At 43.8% G+C, this 27,744-nt stretch overlaps 1 protein-coding gene across 2 annotated transcripts; it reads right to left on the bottom strand.

The window, feature by feature from the left end:
- On the bottom strand, positions 1 to 27,744 carry LOC134069754 (NACHT, LRR and PYD domains-containing protein 3-like). 2 transcript variants are annotated; one of them, XM_062525803.1, is made up of 12 exons: positions 27,631 to 27,744; positions 26,440 to 26,521; positions 17,619 to 17,705; positions 15,247 to 17,058; positions 10,825 to 10,998; positions 9,379 to 9,552; positions 6,886 to 7,059; positions 5,612 to 5,785; positions 4,802 to 4,975; positions 3,842 to 4,015; positions 2,931 to 3,077; positions 1 to 1,493 (listed from the first exon to the last, which is right to left on the bottom strand). In XM_062525803.1, the coding sequence occupies exons 2-12, from the start codon at positions 26,514 to 26,516 to the stop codon at positions 299 to 301; spliced, it is 4,362 nt and encodes a 1,453-aa protein (XP_062381787.1). In that variant the 5' UTR covers positions 26,517 to 26,521; positions 27,631 to 27,744; the 3' UTR covers positions 1 to 298. The 2 variants fall into 2 exon arrangements, with proteins under 2 accessions (XP_062381787.1, XP_062381788.1); XM_062525804.1 differs by having other exon boundaries at positions 27,627 to 27,665.

The following is a 27,744-nucleotide window of genomic DNA, read 5'->3' as shown; positions in this document are numbered from 1 at the left end:
CTTCCCACCTCCTGCTTGTTCTGCCTGGTTTTCTCGTGCAATGACTCTTAACAACACCGTTCCCATCAAGGATATCCTACAGTTCAAAAGTAATTAACAACACTGTTCCCATCAAGGATATCCTACAGTTCAAAAGTAATTAACAACATCGTTCCCATCTAGGATATCCTACAGTCCTACTGCTGGTTGTCCTAACTCTTCCATCAGGTCAGGGCGTTCCCATCTAGGATATCCTACAGTCCTACTGCTGGTTGTCCCAACTCTTCCATCAGGTCAGGGCGTTCCCATCTAGGATATCCTACAGTCCTACTGCTGGTTGTCCCAACTCTTCCATCAGGTCAGGGCATTCCCTCTGAAGGATATTGAGTAGCGCCCCCTGTGCTGAAGTGCTGCAACAATCCAGCATCCGCCTCATCTTCTCCTGCTCTGGGGTTGCCACCCTGATGTTTGCGTAATCTTCTTCTCTGACGTGACCTTGGGAGAACATCTCATCGGCTATCGGCATCACATTCTTCACCCTCTGGACCAGATTTGACCGGTGCCTTCTGAGGAATTTTGCAGCCGATGAGCTGTCACTGCTCTGGTGGGGATTGTCCAAGCGGCACTCTGTTTTCTTGACCCCTGCAAGCCAGATTCTCTGTTGGTCTGCACAGCTGAGGAGCTCCATGCTGAAATCAGACGCTTCACTTATGGACACCTCAAAGAAGTTGGGAGCAATGGAGCTGTATCTGAGATCCAGATCTACTGGGTTAATCATGGAGTTGCAGTCAGTCTGCAAAGCATAGAACTCGTGCATCTGAAGAGGTCTCACAGGCCGGGGCTTCTTGAGGTTGTGACCTCGGTATGATTCCTCCTGGTCCTCCAATAACTTCCTGAGCTGGGCATCCTCTGGCAGAAGGTACGTGCGGAAAGTGAGGGGCACTGTGCTGCTCTGATAGACCTGAACATCTGCATGGATCTTCAGCTGTTTCTCTCTCTCTTCCCCCTTCCCTGGGCGAAAGAGAGACACCAAAGAGTAGAAGGGCCCAAGAAGAGAGAAGGAGGGGTTCACAAGCTTGGCATGGAAGCGACTCAGCTCACACTTCTCTATCAACACTCCACTGTCCTGCTTATGCAGAACCTCCACAGCATCCTTCAGGGAAGACGGGCTACCTCCCAAACAGAGGAAATGTGGCAGGTGGATCTCCTCCAGCTCTCCTGAGATGACTTTAATGTCCATTGAAGGTCCAGCTGGTCTGTACTGCATATGGGGCAGCTCATCAGCCAAGAGATGCCAGTCTATGAAGCGGTACTGCAGGGTGACTGGACCAGCACACGTCCAGCGCAGACCAGACTCTGGGCACTCATAGCTCCCTGCAGGAGAACTCAGGCTGTAGATGGAGACGCTCTCCTCTGTGGAGACTTCAGGCTTCACCAGGACCCAGTGGCTGGAGTCTGGAACTTCAGCACAGGATTCACAGCTCCGCTGAGGGGCATCCATGTGGTGATCCTCCCTTTCAGACACACACGCACACAGTTAAACACAGAAAAAGCAGCACAATGACACAATTGAGTCTGGAACTTCAGCACAGGATTCACAGTGGTGATTCTCCCTTTAAGACAAACACACACACACACACACACACACACACACACCTGAAGCTGTTTGGACGTTCGGATGAGATGCTTTAACTGTGCTGAGCACTGAGCAGAGTGAACACACGCAAGACAGTAGTTCACACACACACACACACACACACACACACACACACACACACACACACACACACACACACACATACGGTTTGAACACAGAAAGAGCAGCTTAATGATGGGTCCAACATTGCTCAAGTCAAGCTGTACAGTAGGGAGTCGGGATGTGTGTGTGTGAGAGAGAGAGAGAGTGTGTGTGTGTGTGTGTGTGTGAACTACTGCTCTGCACCAACATACACTGTCACGCATCACATAAGTGATATTTCTCCATTTGAAATGGGCTTTTATAGAGTATTTGCTGTGTGTGTGTGCGTGTGTGTGTGTGTGTGTGTGGGTGTGTGTGTGTGTGTGTGAGTGAGTAAGAGAGACACTGAGAGCCAGATGTACTAAGAAAGCGCTAATAGCGAGTTTTTGTATGCGCAGAATGCGAACACTGTGCCTTGCGTGGAGTTTACTAAGCTGTCACTTCATTACATTAACAGCGTTCATCACCGCCCGTTCCCGCCCCCTGTACAACGCCTATTGCGCGTGCAGAGCTGAACCACAAGCGCAGTTGAATATTGCAACATTAAAAAGAATCAAAATTTAGCGATCATACATGATACAAAGAGATCAAAGAGAGTCAATGAACAGCGACAGATAGAGTAGGCCTAGTAGTTCTACTAATCCACCTGAAAAAAATACTTGAACTATTGAGCCTACTGCACGTAGACTAGGGATATGACTTAATACTTAGTCTAACAGATTGGGAAGTGTAGGCTACTGTATGTCGTGAAAGAGAAAATACGATTTTAGAGAGGCAAACAAAAGTTAAGGTTGCTTTTGACATAGTACAATGAAGAAAACTGATGCTCTGAATACTAATTCTGCTGTCTCTAAAAGTTTATCTAATAGACGCATTTAACCGCAATTTGAATTACACCTGCTTTTAGTTTTTCAACGCAAAATAGATGTGCGCTGTTTTCATACATGTGGCGGAATACTTAATAAATCGATATTAGCACTTCTTCCCTGTGCTTGCGTGATACACCCACTTTTTAGCTGATACGCCCAAGAATGCATATGCATGACACGGAAAAGTGCAAATAGCTGTTTTCAGCTCCCACGACAGGCAATCTGCGTTTTTCCTTCAGTGTGACCTGTTTGTACATACCATCGCCATGTTTTTATGCGCACGTTACGCCTGAAATGGCCGCAAAAACGTTGGCCCTGAGAGTGCCATTGTCCACCAGACTCACGTGTGAGTGTCCAGAGAGAGCAGCTGTGCTCCTGGGTCCTGCTGGACTTTGTCTCTGAGGTGCAGCTCTGCAGCATCTGAGTGGGAGCTGCTAGCAGAGGCTGCTGCTGCTGCTGGACTCTCCTTTAGGAAGGTACGACCAGTCACTCTAGAAGACAAATGATTACTCATGTGTTAATACTCTATGTTTCTACAGTTTACAAACTATTAAACAAAAACACACACACACACACACACACACACACACACACACACACACACACACACACACACACACACACACACACACACACACACACACATCAAGGCTTATGACACTCAAGCAGACACTTACCGGTACTCACTCATCACTGGGTTATTTTCCCACACAGAGATCTGTGTGTGTGATCAGACTCATGACACTTTCTCTAGTATCAGGGTATCACAGTGGGTATCAGGGTATCTGGGTATCTGGGTATCCCCCCCGCCACACACACACACACACACACACACACACACACACACACTCTCTCTCTCTAATGAACTCCACTCACTCATGACTGGGTCATCACCCCCCACACACATCTCCAGTATACTATACTACATCTCTCATCTATTACACTCACACACTGTACATCTAACTATACAACAGATACACACACAGATACAAACACACACACACACACACACACACACACACACATACACACCTACACAAAACATTATTCGCCCGCACACAGTACATTATTTTCATGCACTCATCAGAGGCAGCAGCTGTCTCATGCATAGTCCTATTTGAACAATAAAGTGTCACACAAACACAAACACACACACACCAAGGGTTATTACACACAAAAGCAAACACTCACTCCACTCACTCATCACTGGGTTCTCCCCCCACACACAGATCTGTAGTTGTGTGTTCAGACTCACTCTAGTTTCTCCAGTTTGCAGTGGGGATTCTTGAGGAGCTCTGAGAGATGCTGAACTCCTGCATCATGAAGCTCATTGTCACTCAGGTTCAGCTCCTTCAAACTGCAGGAGTTTGATGTGGCAGCTGACGCTATCGCAGCACAGCTCTTCTCTGTGAGGGAACAACCACCCAGCCTGGAGAAACATAACACATGATGACATATCTGATTATTACACTCACAGTACAGTACACACTGTACTTCTAACTATACTACAAACACACACACACACACACACACACACACACACACACACACACAAAGTATTCCCCCACACACTGCATTTCATCTTCATCAGAGGGGGGCACTGACACACACATACTCACCCTATTTGAACAATGAATTAGTGTGTCTCACACACACACACACACACACACACACACACACACACACACACATCGGTCATCACTCGGAGTGGACACAAGCACACACCAACACACACACACACACACACACACACATCGAATAACACTCTGAGTGGACACACACGCGCGCACACAAACACACACACAGAAATAGACATACACACCACACACACACATACACACACTCCACACACACCCTTGAGAACTCCACTCACTCATCACTGGGTTTCCCACACACAGATATACAACAACTATTACTCTCACTAACTGTTCATCTAACAACACACACACACACACACACACACTCCACACGCTCCACACGCTCCACACACGCTCCACACACACACACACACACACACACATACTCCACTCACTCCTCACACTCCACACACTCCACACACTCCACACACTCCACACACACTCCTCACACTCCACACACTCCTGACTCCACACACTCCACACACTCCTCTCACACATACAAACTCCACACACTCCACACACTCATCAGTGGGTTCTGCCCCCCACACACAGATCTGTTGTTGTGTGTTCAGACTCACTCTAGTGTCTCCAGTTTGCAGTGGGGATTCTTGAGGAGCTCTGAGAGATGCTGAACTCCTGCATCATGAAGCTTATTGTAACTCAGGTTCAGCTCCTTCAAACTGCAGGAGTTTGATCTGACAGCTGACGCTATCACAGCACAGCTCTTCTCTGTGAGGGAACAACCAATCAGCCTGGAGAAACAAAACACATGATGACATATCTGATTATTACACTCACAGTACATACTGTACTTCTAACTATACTACACACACACACACACACACACAGTCTTCCACCACACACTGCACTTAACCTCATCAGAGGGGGGCACTGCCGCACACACTCCCCCTATTTGAACAATAAATTAGTGTCACACACACACACACACACACACACACAAACACACATACACACATCGGAAAACACTCTGTGTGGACACACACGCACACAGAAATAGACATACACACATACACACACTCCACACACACCCTCGAAAACTCCACTCACTCATCACTGGGTTTCCCACACACAGATATTCAGCATATACAACAACTATTACACTCACAAACTGTTCATCTAACACACACACACACACACACACACACACACACACACACACACACACACACACTCACTCCACACACTCCACTCACTCCACACATTCCACTCACTCCACACACTCCACACACTCCACACACTCCACACACTCCACACACTCCACACACTCCACACACTCCTCTCACACATACAAACTCCACACACTCCACACACTCATCAGTGGGTTCTGCCCCCCACACACAGATCTGTTGTTGTGTGTTCAGACTCACACTAGTTTCTCCAGTTTGCAGTGGGGATTCTTGAGGAGCTCTGAGAGATGCTGAACTCCTGCATCATGAAGCTTATTGTAACTCAGGTCCAGCTCCTTCAAACTGCAGGAGTTTGATCTGGCAGCTGACGCTATCACAGCACAGCTCTTCTCTGTGAGGGAACAATAAACCAGCCTGGAGAAACAGAACACATGATGACATATCTGATTATTACACTCACAGTACATACTGTACTTCGAACTATACTACACACACACACACACACACACACAGACACACACACACACAGTCTTCCCCCACACACTGCATTTAATCTTCATCAGAGGGGGGCACTGCCACACACACTCACCCTATTTGAACAATGAATTGGTGTCACTCACACACACACACACACACACACACACACACACACACACACACACACACACACACACACACACACACACACACACACACTCCACACACTCAAAACACTCCTCACACTCCTCACACTCCTCACACTCCACACACTCCACACACTCCACACACTCCACACACTCCACACACGCTCCACACACGCTCCACACACGCTCCACACACGCACACACACACACACACACACACACACACACACAGTCTTCCCCCACACACTGCATTTTATCTTCATTAGAGGGGGGCACTGCCACACACATACTCACCCTATTTGAACAATGAATTAGTGTCTCACACACACACACACACACACACAAACAAACACACACATCGGTCATCACTCGGAGTGGACATAAGCACACACCGACACACACACACATCGGATAACACTCTGAGTGGACACACACACACGCGCACACACACACACACACACACACACACACAGAAATAGACATACACACCACACACACACACTCCACACACACCCTCGAGAGCTCCACTCACTCATCACTGGGTTTCCCACACACAGATATTCAGCATATACTGTTCAACAACTATTACACTCACAAACTGTACATCTAACAACACATATACACACACACACACACACACACACACACACACACACACACACACTCCACACACTCCACACAATCCTCACACTCCTCACACTCCTCACACACACACACTCCTCACACTCCTCACACTCCATACACTCCACACACTCCACACACTCCACACACTGCACACACTCCACACACTCCACACACTCCTCTCACACATACAAACTCCACACACTCCACTCACTCATCAGTGGGTTCTGCCCCCCACACACAGATCTGTTGTTGTGTGTTCAGACTCACTTTAGTTTCTCCAGTTTGCAGTGGGGATTCTTGAGGAGCTCTGAGAGATGCTGAACTCCTGCATCATGAAGATAATTGTCACTCAGGTCCAGCTCCTTCAAACTGCAGGAGTTTGATCTGGCAGCTGACGCTATCACAGCACAGCTCTTCTCTGTGAGGGAACAACTGCTCAGCCTGGAGAAACATAACACATGATGACATATCTGATTATTACACTCACAGTACATACTGTACTTCTATCTATACTACACACACACACACACACACACACACACACACACACACACACACACACAGTCTTCCACCACACACTGCACTTAATCTTCATCAGAGGGGGGCACTGCCGCACATACTCACCCTATTTGAACAATAACTTAGTGTCACACACACACACACACACACACACACACACACACACACACACACACCGGATAACACTCTGAGTGGACACACGCACGCGCACACACACACAGAAATAGACATACACAACACACACACATACACACACTCGAAACACACCCTCGAGAACTCCACTCACTCACCACTGGGTTTCCCACACACAGATATCCAGCATATACAACCCCTGGCAAAAAATATGGAATCACCAGTCTTGGAGGATGTTAATCCAGTTGTTTAATTTTTTAGAAAAAAGACAGATCACAGACATGACACAAAACTAAGTTCATTTGAAATGGCAACTGTCTGGCTTTAGGAAACATTAAAGGAAATCAAGAAAAAAATTAGTTAATCAGTAACAGTTCCTTGTTTTAGACCAGCCAGAGGGGAAAAAAATATGGAATCACTCAATTCCAAGGAAAAAAATATGGAATCATGAAAAACAAATTGACAAAAGAACACTTCAACGCACCACTAGTACTTTGTTGCACCACCTCTGGCTTTTATAACAGCTTACAGTCTCTGAGGCATGGACTTAATGAGTGACAATCAGTACTCTTCATCAATCTGGCTCCAACTTTCTCTGATTCCAGTTGCCAGATCAGTTTTGCAGGTTGAAGCCTTGGGATGCACCATTTTCTTTAATTCTACTACAGATTTTCAATTGGATTGAGATCCAGACTATTTGCAGGCCATGACATTGACCTTATGTGTCTTTCTTCAAGGAATTCAACAGTTTTTGCTCTATGACAAGATGCATTATCATCTTGAAAAATGATGTAATCATCCCCAAACATCCTTTCAATTGATTGGATAAGAAAAGTGTCCAAAATGTCAATATAAACTTTATATAATAATAATAATATAAGCATTATTGAAGATGTAACAATCGCCATCTCCCCAATGCCTTTACCTGACATGCAGCCCCATATCATCAATGACCTTGTTTTTTTCAGGCAGTTGTCTTCATTAATCTCAATGAAATGGCACCAAACAAAACTTCCAGCATCATCACCTTGCCCATTGCAGAAACGCGATTCATCACTGAATATGACTTTCATCTAGTTATATCCACATTCCAATGAGATTTATGAAGACAACTGCCTGAAGAAAACATGCACATTTCCTCAGTCGTTGATGATATGGGGCTGCATGTCAGGTAAAGGCATTGGGGAGACGGCGATCGTTACATCTTCGATAATGCTCAATCCAATTGAAAATCTGTAGTAGAATTTGAAGAAAATGGTGCATGCCAAGGCTCAAACCTGCAAAACTGATCTGGCAACTGGAATCAGAGAAAGTTGGAGCCAGATTGATGAAGAGTACTGATTGTCACTCATTAAGTCCATGCCTCAAAGACTGTAAGCTGTTATAAAAGCCAGAGGTGGTGCAACAAAGTACTAGTGGTGCGTTGAAGTGTTATTTTGACAATTTGTTTTTCATGATTCCATATTTTTTTCCTTGGAATTGAGTGATTCCATATTTTTTTCCCCTCTGGCTGGTCTAAAACAAGCAACTGTTACTGATTAATTAATTTTTTTTCTTGATTTCCTTTAATGTTTCCTAAAGCCAGAAAGTTGCCATTTCAAATGAACTTAGTTTTGTGTCATGTCTGTGATCTGTCTTTTTTCTAAAAAATTAAACAACTGGATTAACATCCTCCAAGACTGGTGATTCCATATTTTTTGCCAGGGGTTGTACAACAACTATTACACTCACAAACTGTACATCTAACAACACACACACACACACACACTCACTCCACTCCACTCCACACACTCCACACACTCCACTCACTCCACACACTCCACACACTCCACACACACACTCACTCCACTCCACACTCCACACTCCACACTCCTCACTCCACACACACACACACGCACACTCCACACACGCTCCACACACTCTACACACTCCACACACTCCACACTCCACACACTCCTCACACTCCTCTCACACACACACACTCCACACTCCACACACTCCTCACACTCCTCTCACACATACAAACTCCACACACTCCACACACTCCACACACTCATCAGTGGGTTCTGCCCCCCACACACAGATCTGTTGTTGTGTGTTCAGACTCACTCTAGTTTCTCCAGTTTGCAGTGGGGATTCTTGAGGAGCTCTGAGAGATGCTGAACTCCTGCATCATGAGGCTTATTGTGACTCAGGTTCAGCTCCTTCAAACTGCAGGAGTTTGATCTGGCAGCTGACGCTATCGCAGCACAGCTCTTCTCTGTGAGGGAACAATAATCCAGCCTGGAGAAACATAACACATGATGACATATCTGATTATTACACTCACAGTACATACTGTACTTCTAACTATACTCTACACACACACACACACACACACACACACACAGTCTTCCCCCACACATTGCATTTGATCTTCATCAGAGGGGGGCACTGCCGCACATACTCACTCTATTTGAACAATGAATTAGTGTCTCACACACACACACACAAACAAACACACACATCGGTCATCACTCTGAGTGGACACACACGCGCGCACACACACACTGTTACGACCCTCTCTGTCTCTAGCAGCCTGCGCTACCGCGGAGCCTTGGCTGGTTGGAGATGGAGTGGCGCTTGATTGACAATTAAGCCGCACCTGGGCGGAAACAGACTTTAAAGCCCGTCCTATCTGACCCTCCCTCACTCTCTCTCTCTCTCTCTCTCTCTCTCTCTCTCTCTCTCTCTCTCTCTCTCGATTCTCTCTTGACTCAGACACACGAGACTCATACTCACGACATACATTGATACACGCACTCACTTTTGCATACACTCCCATTTCACTACATTACAAACATTCTCCAAACACACACCGATATCCTTGCCGGCCTTCCAGTCACTCACTACACCTCAGCCAGTTAATCCTACATCCCCTAGACATACTTTTGGTGCTTATAATAAATATTTTGTGATAAGTTTATTCGGTGTTGGTCTCCCTTTCATGTGTTCGGTCCAAACGAGCCTGGGCCGTAACACTCACACACAGAAATAGACATACAAACCAAACACACACACTCCACACACACCCTCGAGAACTCCACACACTCACCACTGGGTTTCCCACACACAGATATTCAGCATATACAACACTATTACACTCACAAACTGCACATCTAACAACACACACACACACACACACACACACACACACACACACACACACACACACTCACTCACTCCACACACGCTCCACACGCTCCACACACACACTCCACACACACAGACTCCTCACACTCCACACACGCTCCACACACTCCACACACGCTCCACACACACACACACACACTCCTCACACTCCACACACACAGACTCCTCACACTCCACACACTCCACACACGCTCCACTCACTCCACACTCCTCACACTCCTCACACTCCACACACTCCACACACTCCACACACTCCACACACTCCACACACTCCTCTCACACATACAAACTCCACACACTCCACACACTCATCAGTGGGTTCTCCCCCCACAAACAGATCTGTTGTTGTGTGTTCAGACTCACTCTAGTGTCTCCAGTTTGCAGTGGGGATTCTTGAGGAGCTCTGAGATATGCTGAACTCCTGCATCATGAAGCTTATTGTTACGCAGGTTCAGCTCCTTCAAACTGCAGGAGTTTGATCTGGCAGCTGACGCTATCGCAGCACAGCTCTTCTCTGTGAGGGAACACTTACTCAGCCTGGAGAAACACAACACATGATGACATATCTGATTATTACACTCACAGTACATACTGTACTACTAACTATACTAAACACACACACAAACACACACACACACACACACACACACACACACACACACACACACACACACACACAATCTTCCCCCACACACTGCATTTTATCTTCATCAGAGGGGGGCATTGCCCCACATATACTCACCCTATTTGAACGATGAATTAGTCTCACACACACACACACACACAAACACACACATCGGACATCACTCGGAGTGGACACACGCACGCACACACACAAACACGCAAAGATAAACAGACACACACACACAAAAAGGTTCTACACCCTTTACCATGATCCAATCAGTGACTCAATCACTCACTCAGTGCAGAGAAACAATACATGATGACATATCTGACACAAACACAAACTGTACCTATAAATATACAACAAACAAACAAACAAACACACACACACACACACACACACACACACACACACACACACACACACACACACACACACACACACACACACACACACACACACACACACACACACACACACACACACACACACACACACACACACACACACACACACACACTCTATCTCTTCCCCAATACTGCATTTTATTATCATGCACTCATCAAAGGGGACCACTGCCAAACATATACTCACCATATTTGAAAAATCAGAGCACCACACACACACACACACATACACACACACACACACACACACACACACACACACACACACACAGACTGAAATCTGCTCTGTCCTCACCCACCTGGACACAAAAGGCTCATATGTGAGAATGCTGTTCATAGAGTTCAGTTGAGCATGTAACACCATAATCCCACAACACCTCATCTGCACACTGGACCACCTGGAGCTCAACACCTCACTATGCAACTGGCTGCTGGACTTCCTCAGTAAGAGGCAACAAGTAGCACAAGTCCAAGGCTACTCCAAGGCGGAGTGCTCAGTCCCCTGCTCTTCCCCCTGCTGACTCACAAACCTTCAGCACCAATCACGTGGTGACGTTTGTGGATGACACAATTGTGGAGGGTCTCATCTGACCACGTGGTGCAGAGACAACCATCTCCTTCTGAATGTCAACAAGACCAAGGAGATTATTGTTGACTTCCGGAAGGGTCACACACTGCATCACTGCTACAAAAAAGCCCAGCGACGCCTCACATTCTACCGAGGCATCATTGAGAGCATCCTGACCAGCTGCATCACTGTTTGGGGCGGGAGCTGCACTGCACTGCACAGCTGGAAGGAACATGTAGGACACATACAACACCCACCGCACCCTCACAGTGACCAGGGGGGTAGTCTAAGTACGTGGTTTAGTGACAAACCTGGGTAAGTTAACTCAGAGTAAGTGCCAAGTGGTAAACCTCCCAATAGAAGAGCTGTAAAACTTTATTCTCCTAGCAAAAGAATGCCACACTGCATTTTATCTTCATCAGAGGGGGGCACTGCCACACACATACTCACCCTTTTTGAATAATGAATTAGTGTCTCTCTCACACACACACACACACACACACACACACACACACACACACACACACACACACACACACACACACACACACACACACAAATCGGTCATCACTCGGAGTGGACACAAGCACACACCGACAGACAGACAGACAGACAAACACACACACACACACACACACACACACACATTGAATATCACTCGGAGTGGACACAAGCGTCCACACACAAACACACATAGAAACAGACATACACATCACACACACACATACACACACTCCACACACACCCTCGAGAACTCCACTTACTCATCACTTGGTTTCCCACACACAGATATCCAGCACAAACAACAACTATTACACTCACAAACTCTAACAACATACACACACACACACACACACACACACACACACACACACACACACACACACACACACACACACACACACACACACACACACACACACACACACACACACACACACACACACACACACACACACACACACACACACACACACACACACACACACACACACACACACACACACTGCATTTTATCTTCATCAGAGGGGGGCGCTGCCATACATATACTCACCCTATTTGAACAATGAATTGGTGAAAACACATACACACACACACAAACACACAAACACACACAAACACACACACACACACACATCACTCGGAGTGGACACAAAAACACACCGACACACACACACATCACTCAGAGTGGACACACGTGCGCACACACACGCACTCCAAACACACCCTCGAGAACTCCACTCACTCACCACTGGGTTTCCCACACACAGATATCCAGCATATACAACAACTATTACACTCACAAACTGCACATCTAACAACACGCACGCATGCACGCACGCACGCACACACACACACACACACACAACGAGATCAAAGAGACAACGATCTCCTTCTGAATGTCAACAACACCAAGGAGATTATTGTTGACTTCCGGAAGGGGCACACACTGCATCACTGCTACAAAATAGCCCAGCGACGCCTCACATTCTACCGAGGCATCATTGAGAGCATCCTGACCAGCTGCATCACTGTTTGGGGCGGGAGCTGCACTGCACTGCACAGCTGGAAGGAACATGTAGGACATAAACAACACCCACCGCACCCTCACAGTGACCAGGGGGGTAGTCTAAGTACGTGGTTTAGTGACAAACCTGGGTAAGTTAACTCAGAGTAAGTGCCAAGTGGTAAACCTCCCAATAGAAGAGCTGTAAAACTTTATTCTCCTAGCAAAAGAATGCCATTGGGCTCTTGTTGTATTGGGTTTACCACTTACTCTGAGTTAATTTACCCAGGTTTGTCACTAAACCATGTACTTAGAATACCCCCCAGGATTGTGAATGAGTCCAGACACCCTCACACAGTCTCTTCAGCCTCCTGCCCTCTGAGAGAAGGTACTAGAGCCTCCGTGCCTGCTCTACCAGACTCTACCAGCTTCATCCACCAAGCGGTCAGGAACCTCAACTCTCTCTCCTCTGATCCACCCCCCTCCTCTCTGTCCCCCAAAACTCTGAACCCTGAACTCTAGACCCTGCTGTCTGACTGCTGCCACAACACGTTTTTTGCTGTTGTTTTGTATATAGTATAAGTATGTCTGGTACATGTGGAGAGTTGACAATAAAACTGACTTTGACTCTGACACTGACATCAGACATGCCCACCATGCATGAGTTTTACAACAAATTAATTATACAACACACACACACACACACACACACACACACACACACACCAAGGGGTATCTCTCACATACACACTGTAATTTGTCCATCCCTACAAAGGTAAGGTAAGGTAAGGTACTTTTATTTATATAGCGCATTTCACGTGCACTGAGTGCAACCCAAAGCGCTTTAAAAGACAAAGACAAAGACACCCCCCGACACACAGATTAGGATCCAAAGGGGTGACAAAGTGTTACAATTATAAATTCATAATAAACACCAGAAAAGCACTCAGAGAGTGCAGACCTCCGCCTGTATTGTTCTTCCTAGGTTGTCATACATTTGAACCTAAACTATTCAGATCGCCACCACGTGGCCACACCATGCCATTACACCACTAAGCGAAAAACATACACGGCTGTGGAATCCCGATGGTGTTACGGATCACTTTGGTTTCTTTCGTTTCTTCCTTTGGTCATTTCTGACCTTCCCTGAAAATGTAATCGAAATCCATCCATAACTTTTTGAGGTATCTTGCTAACAAACAGACAGACAGACAAACAAACAAACAAACAGAAAAACAAACGCCGGTCCCCGATGAAAACATATACCTCCTTGGCGGAGGTAAATAAATATTAACACAATATGTGAAATGCTATATCTGTATCTCATATGTTATGAATATGAATTTAATACACAGTGTTGTTAATAGGCAGGGCATATGGATATGGAGAGTGGGCAACTTAGTTCAAAATACTGTAGGATAGCTTCACGGAGAACAAAACACGACTGGATAAAATCTGCTTTCTCACCTCACTGCTTCATGGGTTTTAGTCTAATAGATTTTGACACTTACTTTATCTTCATTGTTGCAAATCTCAACATCAAACATCACAAACAAAACTAAATTTAGATCTAAGCTCATTACTAGTGGCATCTGGGATGTCAGGATATTGACACTGTGTGTGCAGGACACCCTGTAATCAGGGCCACCACAATGTCCCAGATTACCGGTCAATTTACCGTGCTGATGTGACCACTGGAAGCAGCCTCTGAAGAACTTCATCTGGACTGAGGAGTTCAGTCTCATCAGTCTCTGGTGTCTTTATGTACTTCTGCAGGTCAAACTCATCCAGCTGCTCCTCTGGAATCTTAAACTCAAATCTGCTAGTCTCCCACTTTCCTGGTAGGAGTGTGTCTACAGACAGAGTTCCAGAGCTCTTGTCAATCACCTCCACTACAGCATGGTGGTTCAGCTCATTCAGACAGTAGAACAGATTGATCTTTCTGTCTGAATCATCTTCATCTCTGATCTTCTGTTTGATATACTGGACTGTTTGTTCATAGCTCTGTGGTTGACTTCTTGTCTGTGTCAGTAGGTGCATTAAGAGTTCCTGATTGGACTCCAGTGAGAGGCCCAAAAGGAAGCGGAGGAAAAGGTCCAGATGTCCGTTCTCACTCTGTAAGGCCAGGTTCACTGCAGTCTTGTGTAGATCATGCAGTGTTGCAGCTCTGAACAGAGCAGAGAGCTGAGAGGTTTGCTGTTGGTCAGACATGCTTCTCTCTGTGTGTCTGAAGCAGAGGAACACATAAACAGCTGCAAGAAACTCTTGAATGCTTAGATGCACAAAGCTGAACACCTTCCCCTGGTACAGCCCATACTCCTCTCTGAAGATCTGAGTACACACTCCTGAGTACACTGATGCTTCTGCAACATTAATGCCACATTCTCTCAGGTCTTCCTCATAGAAGATCAGATTACCCTTCTCCAGCTGCTGGAAAGCCATCTTCGCCAGTTTGAAAACTATCTCTTCATCTGTCTCTTTTCTCTCTGTGTACTTGACATTTGTTATGCTTGTCTGAATGATCAGGAAGTGAGTGTACATTTGAGTGAGAGTTCTAGGCATTCCTACTTTTTCTGATTCAAATGATGCTCTCTCTACCACAGTGGCTGAAATCCAGCAAAAGACTGGAATGTGGCACATGATGTAGAGGCTCCTGGATGACTTCAGGTGTGTGATGGTTCTGCTGGCCAGGTTCTCATCACTGGTTCTTGTTTTAAAGTACTTCTTGAAGTACTCCTCTTTCCGTGGGCCATTGAATCCCCTTATTTCGGTCACCTGATCCACATATTCAGGAGGGATCTGACTGGCTGCTGCTGGTCGGGTGGTAATCCAGAGAAGAGCAGAGGGAAGCAGATTTCTCTTGATAAGGTTTGTCAGCAGTACATTCACTGAAACTGGCTCTGTCACATCACAACAACTCAGGTTGGAACGGAAATCTAGAGGAAGTCGACACTCATCAAGACCATCAAAGATGAACATGACTTTGTGCTTTGAGTTGGTGAGGATTTTCAAATCTTTTATTTCTGGGAAAAAGTGTTGAAGAAGCTCCACCAGACTAAGCTGCTTGTCCATCATCAGGTTCAACTCTCGGAAAGGAAGAGGAAATATGAAGTGGACATCCTGATTGGTTTCTCCTTCAGTCCAGTCCAGGATGAACTTCTGCACAGAGACTGTTTTCCCAATGCCAGCCACTCCTTTTGTCAGCACTGTTCTGATGGGTTTGTGATGTCCAGAGAAGGGTTTAAAGAGGTCACTGCATTTGATTGGCCTGCTTTGTGCTGCTTCTCTCCAGGATGCTCTCTCTATCTGTCTGACCTCATGTTCATCATTGACCCCTCCTCTTTCCCCCTCTATGATGTAGAGGTCTGTGTAGATCTCATGGAGGAGTCTGGTTTCTCCCTGATTAGGTACTCCCTCATTCAGATGCTGAAACTTGCTCTTCAGTGTTGATCGATGTTTCTCATGGACCTCTGCCTCCTCTGGTGTCCATCTGGATCAATGGCAGAATCACAAATACACATCCGTTGTTAGCAAAATATCACCACCACAATATTCCTACAATAGTCCTGCTAGATTCAGAATACATTTGTCTTAGTTTATGTTATTTAAGTTTTAACTATTAAAAAGGATTAGACATGTAATGTAAAAAAGACTACAGCTCATAATGTTTTTTCTCAACAGGAACATAACGTGAACATGCAGGATGTAGGCACACACACACTAACATACATGGAGAGATGGTTTACATGGGACTGGCAGACAGTAGAGTTTACTTGACTCATATGCTCATTGTTAAGACATAGGGACTCCTTTACATACAAAGAGCCACCACGAAAAAATCAAAACAAAAGGAAATTCGGTTGTAGCGGGGTTCTGAGATAAACATGATTAAATCTGATGGAGCAGAGGTGCTGTGTACAGGGTGTTGGTGTCTGGCTGACAGAATGTCCTGATGCTTGAGCTCACCTGTGTCCTGCAGTAGCTCACCTGTGTCCTGCAGTAGCTCACCTGTGTCCTGCAGTAGCTCACCTGTGTCCTGCAGTAGCTCACCTGTGTCCTGCAGTAGAGTCCCTCTGTCCTCTGACCCGGGTCCCATCTGGCCTCTTGGACTCTGTGTCTGACGCCCCCTGCTGGACACTGTTGACACAACTAAAAGGTCAGTGTTCTCACATCTCCCTCAGTGTGTGTAACTGTGCGTTCACACCAAGACCGTCAAAAGCGTCAAAGTCGCTGGTGAAGCTCATAGCCCGACGCTCAACCCAGTTCAGCACCGAAAGCGTCAAAGCCATGACGTGAAACATTCGGACAAACCACAAGCAGCAATCCTGCGAGTTTGACATTCTGATTAGTTGACGCCGAACCGTGTCATAGCTAATTACCATAAAGTTAACTGAGGCTCAACTTTCTTTTGACGCCCGTGAAGCTCATGAAGCCACGCTCACGCCCAGAACGCTTTTGACGCCGGTAACGCCGACTCTCCATAGAAAATTAATGATTTCCGGCGCTCTTGAAGCTTTTGACGGTCTTGGTGTGAACGCACAGTAAGTATCTCTCTGTGTGTGTGGTGTGAGAATGGGAGTACAGGTGACAGAGGGTGTTTCTAAAAGATGTTAAGAATCTCTCTCTAGAGAGATAGATAGATGAGAAGAGAAGGAGAAAGGAGGGAGATGAGAGAAAAAGGAGGGAGGAGAAAGTGAGCAGAGATGTTTTTTTAAAGGAAGAATAATGAACACCCATGTTGATGTCTTTCAAAAACAAGCGGCAGAATCATGGGTGCTCTATAATTAGATTGCATATAGGGGTGAATTGAGATTGCAATTTTATTTCGGTTAACTGCGCAGCCCTGCTAGATACAGTGGGGAGAACATGTATTTGATACCATGCTAAAGTTGCCTAAAATGAGGAATATAAAATCATCATTGGACAATTGATCTTAATGCTTTAATTCAAAGAATTAGTAAAAATCAATCCGCCAAGGACACCAATTTTCTTTGTGATTGAAGAATGTATTGTAAATAAATAAATGTTCTTCCTTAAATGCTAGGGGGGCATAAGTATTTGACCCCTATGTTAAATTCCCATAGGGGCAGGAGGATTTTGTTTTTATTTTTTAAAGGCCAGCTATTTCATGGATCCAGGATATTATGCATCCTGATAAAGTTCCCTTGGCCTTTGGAATTGAAATAGCCCCACATCATCACATACAGTACCCTTCACCACAGCTAGAGATTGGCATGGTGTTTTTTCCAGTAGGCCTATTAGCCTGTTAGATTTGCATTGAGCTCAATGAGCATCAAACAGGCTAATAGGCCTACTGGAAAAAGCACCATGCCAATCTCTAGCTATGATGAAGGGTATGTGATGATGTGGGGCTATTTTATGCTCCAATGTGATTTTATATTCCTCTTTTTAGGCAACTTTAGCATGGTATCAAATACATGTTCTCCCCACTGTAGATAGATAGATAGACCAACCAACCAAGTTACAGAGAGGAAGAGAAGAGAAGAGGAGAGGAGAAGAGGAGAAGAGGAGGAGAGGAGACAGGAGTAGGAGTAGTAAAAGACTGGGTATACAGTAAATACTGTAAAAGTGTGCATGTACACTATTTCAAATGTAACACTGGATATCAATGGGAATTTAACATAGGGGTGATTTTATATTCCTCTTTTTAGGCAACTTTAGCATGGTATCAAATACATGTTCTCTCCACTGTAGATAGATAGATAGATAGATAGATAGATAGATAGATAGATAGATAGAAAGACAGATAGGTAGAAAGAGATAGGCAGACAGATGACAAAAGAGGGAGAGGAGGTAGATGAGTGAAAGACAGGAGAGGAGAGAGAGGAAAGAGAAGGATGAGAGGAAAGAGAAGGAGAGGAGAGCTGAGGAGAGGACAGCAGAGGACAACTTCAACACTCGTATCGGTAACACTTTATTTGAAGGGGTCTACATAAGGGTGTCATGTAACCGTCATAAGAATGACATGACACATGTCATGCACATTAATGACACATTATTGACGTTTATGACTGTTGTCATAATGTGTCATTCGGTTTTTGTTATGTCAAGTTGACATCGTTTGGGCGTCATCATTATGACAACTTGACATTAGGCAAGATGACATTATTTGACGGCATCTTTGTCATGACAACTTGACTTTAGGCAAGAAAATGTAATCCGTTTACAATATTGTCATGACAACTTGACATATAACTGTGTTTGGCCTGACTTATTTTCTAGGTTTTTTAAGTGATGAGCCTGAATAATTGGCTGTCATGACACCATTATGAATTGGTCATGAATACTTTTCTTGACCTCAACTACAGTGGTACAGTTTTGATTTGTCATTAAGCTGTCACAAAGAACTATTACTGACCAAAATAGTTTTCTGACAGTGTCATGAATACCTTACCTTTGACCTCAAGTACAGTGAACCATCTGAGATGTTTCCTGAACATGTCATGAAGTGTCATTACACTGTCATGTAGGTTTTCATGTACATTTTACATTTCTTGAACATTGAGTCTAATTTCAAGTATAATAACAACAAACACCATACTCAAGTTATGACTTCAAAGAGTTTATTTCAGCAATGAATCTTGCAAAACCATAATACATTGTAGCGCCTCGTTGCCATGGGTAGCTATCCTGAGTTCTTTAAAATATTAAATAAACAAATTAATCCGAGTGTTCATTCATCACCTCTATGTGAAATACAACCACTTAGCTTAGTGATCCCACAATTATATGCAAATTCTATTTACTCTTATTTACACATTCATCACACATGCATTACACTCAATCTTCAATAGTTTTCAATAGGCTAACTTTCAGTTTCAGGTATCAAATGTAATACAACCAACATCCAAGCAAACAATGGTTTTCACTTTAATTGAAATAACATTTCAGTTACTAGGAAATTGTAAACAAATATATATTCATCTCTAGCCTACTGGAAACGTTGACTCTTGTGCACGCAAGTCATGTTTATTCAATTTCATGGTTATGCATTGCTTTAGATTAATATATTTTGTTTATAATTTCCTAGTTACTGAAATGTTGTCAAGATATTATGTTTTGATTCTAAAAGTGAAAAGGATAGAAATGTGTAGTTTATGTTACAGTTGTATTATTTGAGCCAATGAGAATTGAGCTAGAGGTCAAGGGTAATCAGGAAATAAGAAACAACACCAGGGAGAAGAAGAGAGAACGACTGCTGAGCGGGAAAGGTTTACTGCAGCCTAACACAAATATAGCCTTTGTGTTTAGTGGGTAAAACGCTTACTTAACCCTTAGATGCATAGGCTACCAATACCTACACTCTTCCATGAGTGGGGTCAAAAATGACCCCAATTAGAATGCATGCGTTTTTTGCTGTAAACTCAAATGATGTCTCTCATTTTGGTTAAAGATGATGATTTTTATTATATATTTGTCTAAAATGTTTTTATTTCATGTTGGACATATTGATGCATCACTTTTTAGTAACATTTTATTACAAAACAGCTTTTAGATAGGCAAAAAAGGTAAACATCCTAAAATGATCTCAACATAGGTGAATAGGGTAAAATTTTTAACTTAGAGATATCTTCATGAAACTTTACCAGTTGAATACTCACATAAATAGGAGAAAAAAACGTATTGCAAGTTTTCTGTATTTATGTTTAAATATGCTAATTAGGCCATGTCTAATTAAATATGCGCTAATTTGCATATATGTTTTGATGCGAAGAATCTGACCATTGGAAAAAGCCAGGTTGAAAATATTTTTTTTGTAGTGTTAATATATCAAATAAAAAAACATTTACAGAGGTGATTATGAATATCTTCTTTTGTTATCCAGTAAATCAGAAGGTACTGCCAATTGGCTTAAAAAAATGAATTTTTGCCCTATTTTTAGGCATAAAAAGTCATACAAATCAGGCCAAGAACGCTATATCAACAAATTCCTCTGTAAATATCGCTTGGTGAATTCTGCTTCACAATTATAGGAAGAGCGGACATCGAAGGATCAAAAAGCGACGTCGCTATGAACGCTTGGCCACCACATTATATGATGATACTTAGATTTATGTTGTTGTGTAAAAATAGCCTTCAGGATGGTGAAACTGCTGACATGAGATGTGATAATCAACAGTAAATGTATACCTGACTGCCACAGTTGATAAAAATCAAAAGATCCTAGGGTTAACTTTTGAAATTCCATAGAAAATGCTTGGGGTCATTTTTGACCCCACTTATGCAGATCGGTGGTACTGATACAAAACATTAAATTACTTTAAAAATATAACAGTTAGACACAAATCCAAATGGCCTCATGTCAAAGACAACCTATTTGAGGAATACATAGAAGGTTAAATGAAAAGAAATAAAAATGAAGAAGATACTGCAAGAAAACAACCTCTGGGGTCATTTTTGGCCCCACTTATGCATCTAAGGGTTAAACATTACTGCAAGACGGTGAAGTTATGTTGGAAGTGAAACCTTCGAGACGAGAATTTCCCACAAGTATAAAGCCTTCAGCTAGTCAGCAAGACCTAGATAGCTGCTAGCACGATGCCACTGACTTTGCGTGAGATAGCCTGCACGGCCACTTATCCTCGGAACCTCCACGAGCCTCGCTGAAGACGTCTGTCCATCTGGTCCATCCATTACATACTACTATTTTTTACAGTCTATGCATACTACACGCTGAGTTTTCTTTGTTGCGCTGCTGGAGTGGCGTGAAAGAGCCGTATGGTTTTAGGCTTCAACGCACACTAGCAACGTTACAGGCCTGCCACACGAACTCTGACAACTGGTTGGGTATAGCCTACTATTTTTTTTTTATTTATTTACTTAATAACTGCCGGCCATAGTATAGGGTTTGGTATTTTATTTTAATTAAAGAGAAAACCATGTTTTGCTTGGATGTTGGTTGTATTACATTTGATACCTGAAACTGAAAGTTAGCCTATATTGAAAACTATTGAAGATTGAGTGTAATGCATGTGTGATGAATGTGTAAATAAGAGTAAATAGAATTTGCATATAACTGTGGGATCACTAAGCTAAGGGTGTTTTTAAAGAACTCAGGATAGCTACCCATGGCAACGAGTCACTACAATGTATATGTTTTGCAAAATTCATTGCTGAAATAAACTCTTTGAAGTCATGACTTGAGTATGGTGTTTGTTGTTATTATAGCCTACTTGAAATTAGACTCAATGTTCCAGAAATGTAAAATGTACAGAAATGAAACCTACATGACAGTGTAATGACACTTCATGACATGTTCAGGAAACATCTCAGATGGTTCACTGTACTTGAGGTCAAAGGTAAGTATTCATGACACTGTCAGAAAACTATTTTGGTCAGTAATAGTTCTTTGTGACAGCTTAATGACAAATCAAAACTGTACCACTGTAGTTGAGGTCAAGAAAAGTATTCATGACCAATTCATAATGGTGTCATGACAGCCAATTGTTCAGGCTCATCACTTAAAAAAACTAGAAAATAAGTCAGGCCAAACACAATTATATGTCAAGTTGTCATGACAATATTGTAAACGGATTACATTTTCTTGCCTAATGTCAAGTTGTCATGACAAAGACGCCGTCAGATAATGTCATCTTGCCTAATGTCAAGTTGTCATAATGATGACGCCCAAACAATGTCAACTTGACATAACAAAAACCGAATGACACATTATGACAACAGTCATAAACGTCAATAATGTGTCATTAATGTGCATGACATGTGTCATGTCATTCTTATGACGGTTACATGACACCCTTATGTAGACCCCTTCAAATAAAGTGTTACCCTAGTATCTTATTCGGTTGTTCAGTCCGATGTCACAGGCCCAACAGCTTTATTCATGAAGAGACGTTTACTAGCGCAGCCAGACGGTTTTGCAACTTGTAAACTTTGTTATCATCACCTCCGTTTTAGCGGTTTTAAAATAAAACCACTAAACTTTAACAGAGTAATCACTGTAGCTGTGCAGCCAGATGATATATTCAAGGGTAACGTCCAGGCTTCCGCCAAAAATAGGATTTGACTAGGTTGAGGCAACAAGTCAGTATGACAATTTTCTCAAAGGCCACTCAGAACAGCGGAAACAAATAGTTTATTGTACTGTCTATGGAGAAAAACAAGTGAGTCTGAAAGCCATTGGACCCGGAAAGAGATTAATTATCCCATTATCATTAATAACCGAATAGTTACACTGTCATGAGATGTAAGCAACCCTTAGCAACTAGTCCCAAACTCCTCAGCAGGATCAATATCCTTACTCTTTTACTTACTTACATTATTTTGGTAAGTGTTGCTTTCTTCATGTTTTCAATGGTAACCCCGTCAGTAAATAGTGAAAGTAAATAACTGTGTAGAACTGCTCTGTTGTTGACTATGAAGATAGTTTCACTTATTGAGTTCCAATAGCTTGCGAGCGCAGATGCATGTAGGCTACGCTATACTCACAAACATGTTTTAGTAAAGCAAGGTTTAGTGGAATCCTTATGTTCCATACACGGTCTGACGTGCAAACAGATTCCTTCAAAGTCGCTGACTGTCAAAAAAGCAATGTGCTGTTTGAAATTGCGCTGCTTGCTGTTTAAAGGAATGACAGAATGTCACTCTCATTGGTTTAAAGACTGACTAAGAAACAGAAGAACAACCCTCTTGAACAATGCGCCCGGTCTCTGATCACAAGATTACGCCCTTCAACTTTCCGTCTCTGACCATGGCCTCTATTTTGCCAACCGGGCAATGAGCTTTCGCCACTTGCGCGACCTATAATTACTATTCTCTGCGAGCGCATCCTTCATTTTTCCAGCGCAAATGTACGTTCTCTAAATAGGAGATGATATTGCGCCCTAACGGGCGTGTCAGTGAAGAGAAGAGGTGTGGTCCGGCGCAAAGCTCGCCAGTCGCTAATATATGGATGCAGAAAGTAAGTGCGCCACTGACCAGGAAAAACCTAGTCGGAAATCACTCGCGCATAGCTGAAAGGCTATTTTATGAGTGCCTGAGGCTTGGGGATATGGAAGACTGCACCGTGCGTGCACACACCCTACTTCTTTCATCAGCAGGAGCGTGCAGCCGGAATATAATTAAATAATACTGGAATATAATTAAATAATATTTGTCCGTTTCTCGGTTTTAAGTTCGTGTATTGGTCAGCAAAAAGTAGCATACATAGCATAACAACATCCACATGCAATACAACAATAACGTCTAACACTGACCTGCACATTTAGACAACATTACACAGCCCTATGGCTAAGTTACCTTGTTTTGTTCTGGTACCTTTAACGTCTTGCATTAAACAGCTGTAGCGTTCTGACAACTGTCTACCTTGTCATTGCATCTGGAATAACTCCTCTAGCTGCCTCCATCCTCCATCCTTTCTGTTTTGTTTGTTTAAAAGAACTTGCGATATCCATGATGAGTAGGCTATTGAGTTAGTGAATTAGCTTCACATTGTGTGCTGATAGCGGAGTAAAAGAAAACAACAAGTAGCCTAGTTGCACGCCTGCGTGCGTAATCTCTCCTGTTCAGACAAAATGTGCGCGTGGATATAGCTCTATAGTGCATTAAGTTAATTTTGATAACGTGTTGACTGACTTTTTCTTAAAATAGAAAATTGTAAATAGCCTGATGTCAGGCAGCTAATGGGATGCTGTGCATATTGGGTGGGTACGGTATGGCATGCCAATTTGGTGTGAATACACACACACACACACACACAAGGGAAATGTAATAATGATAATGATCAATAGTGAGAACTGGCTTCTGGCTACTGCGTTCATTCTGAAATAATCTATTTAAGTCATAAGCTTGCTTTTCTAAAACGGTAATATGTCGATCTGATTTCATGAAACAAAGGCACAGCAACGACAAATGTAACGATGTATTCATAGATAATCATTCTTCCGCCAATATGAATGGTTGCCATGCAACATCGAGACGCAGCCACTTTAACGTTTGTGCAAGTTGTGGTAGTGCATTAACGAAATGCGGTCAAGGTGTATGTTTGTGTTGGATTTTATAACAGCATCGAACGCGATTCAGCCAATCATCATCAAGGATCGGAACTATCCGTGTTAGAAAATAATATTCACACATCATGTACATTATTTTCACAATTTCCCAGCATAAAAGTTGGGAAGGCTTAGGAAGCCTTCCCAAGCCTCCATTACGCGCCGCCCATGCCTCACGCACGAGCAAGTCGGTCTCTTCTAGAGTAGACGCCCAGGTAACTCCGCCATGATAATACCAACAGACCATTGAACAATGCGCCAGGCTTTTAAAGGGAATGAGAGCGTGAAATCTAATTGGTTTATTGCATGCTACGCCCAAAAGACACCCACGACTAATTAACTAAATTAAGACAACCCCTTTTCACTTTGCCCCGAGCGCAATGTTCACTTTTCACGGAGTCATTATAGCCTTTTGCGCTAGGACCGCCCCCAAAGAAACTTACGTGAGTGACTAGTGACAATGCCCATTTGATCCTGATAATAGAGCCCCATGAGTTTACGACCTCCACTCCATCACTAGTGTCTTATAGTCACATCCAAACCTCCACTCCATCACTAGTGTCTTATAGTCACATCCAAACCTCCACTCCAACACTAGTGTAGTCACATCCAAACCTCCACTCCATCACTAGTGTAGTCACATCCAAACCTCCACTCCAACACTAGTGTAGTCACATCCAAACCTCCACTCCATCACTAGTGTAGTCACATCCAATTCTCCACTCCAACACTAGTGTCTTATAGTCACATCCAAACCTCCACTCCAACACTAGTGTCTAATGGTCACATCCAATTCTCCACTCCAACACTAGTGTCAATATTTGCCCTCTATAAATACTGACCTGTCAGTGTCAGATGAAGACACGCCCCCTTTGGAGTCTCTGCTCCTATTCTTCTTCCCATCTGGATCAGGGTCCATCACGCCTGGAAACACACACACACACACACACACAGAAATAAAAGTTGAGACAGTGTTCTGTATCTAGACCTAACATTAGAGCACAATTTCTGATGTCACTAAATAGTGACCTCTAGCGGCATTAAATAGTGACAACAGCAATTTATTCAGGAAATACAGTAAATATTGTATTGGTAGGCCTAATGGTAAATTGGTCAAATGTGACCACGAGCACAACAGGGGGGTTAAAGCAAGAGCAGTTAATAGCCAACGCCCGAACATCTGCTAAGCCACATCTAGCTGAGGCAGATAGTTTGGATCATGTGTTTCCTATTATTGGTCTTAACGCGGAAGCTTATGTGCATAGCATAACCCTGACAGCACATTCGATTTTAGACAAGATTTGTGAAAGATTCTTGAAAGATTGTAGTCTTTTGAGTAAAGCTTTCAGTGAGGGGCATTAGTTAAAAGTCTACAATCTTTCACAAATCTTGTCAAAGTCCGTCAGTGTGATTTATGCTTTAGAGGCGTCGATATTTCTGGGCTAGATGAGCGTAGGCTATGTAGCTCAATCGGTGCAGTGTCAGTGACGTTAACAGGTCTCCGGGAACTTGTTTGCAGGCGACTGAACATTGGCGTCAGAGCCGTGAGGAAAACAAAGCGGCTAAAAGTGGTCGATAAACACGTTGCAAGTGGTCTGAAGTTTGCTCTCTCTGCAATTACAATTAGCCTACCGGGAAATAGTGCACTTTTGGAAGAACACACCACGCCAAACCTGCCTAACCGAATTTATGGTTTATGGTTATGCTATGAATTCATGGTGTTTGAGTCCGTGTGCAGATGTCCGCAGATACCTCACTGGTCTGTCGGACGACTCGCACCAGCTGCTTCTCCATACCGCAAGTGGAGAGAATGGCCGCGTAGGCTACACAGAAGTTTAGAGACAGGAAACTGGTATTCGTATTGCTCAGAGGGTGTTTACGATTCGATAGACAGATCGTAGGCCGACGTACACTAGTGCCTAACTAATGCCTAACTTAAAGGATATGTGGACTGTAATTAGATCGCTTTGATTAAAACTGTCAACGTGTTCAAGGCTAAATGAAGAGATGGGGAGCTAATATAGCCTACCTACCTGTAGCCTACTGCGATCGTGTCCGCGTTGCACCGAGTTGAGCTGCAGACTCAGAGCCACTTTCACTTTCGTTCTCAGTATTTTGGCTTTATGACTCCGCTTGCTCCGCCCTCC

The sequence above is a fragment of the Sardina pilchardus genome, chromosome 22 (genome assembly GCF_963854185.1).
Source record: "Sardina pilchardus chromosome 22, fSarPil1.1, whole genome shotgun sequence".
Classification (NCBI taxonomy): domain Eukaryota; kingdom Metazoa; phylum Chordata; class Actinopteri; order Clupeiformes; family Clupeidae; genus Sardina; species Sardina pilchardus.
This window is presented reverse-complemented; position numbering and strand designations above follow the sequence as displayed.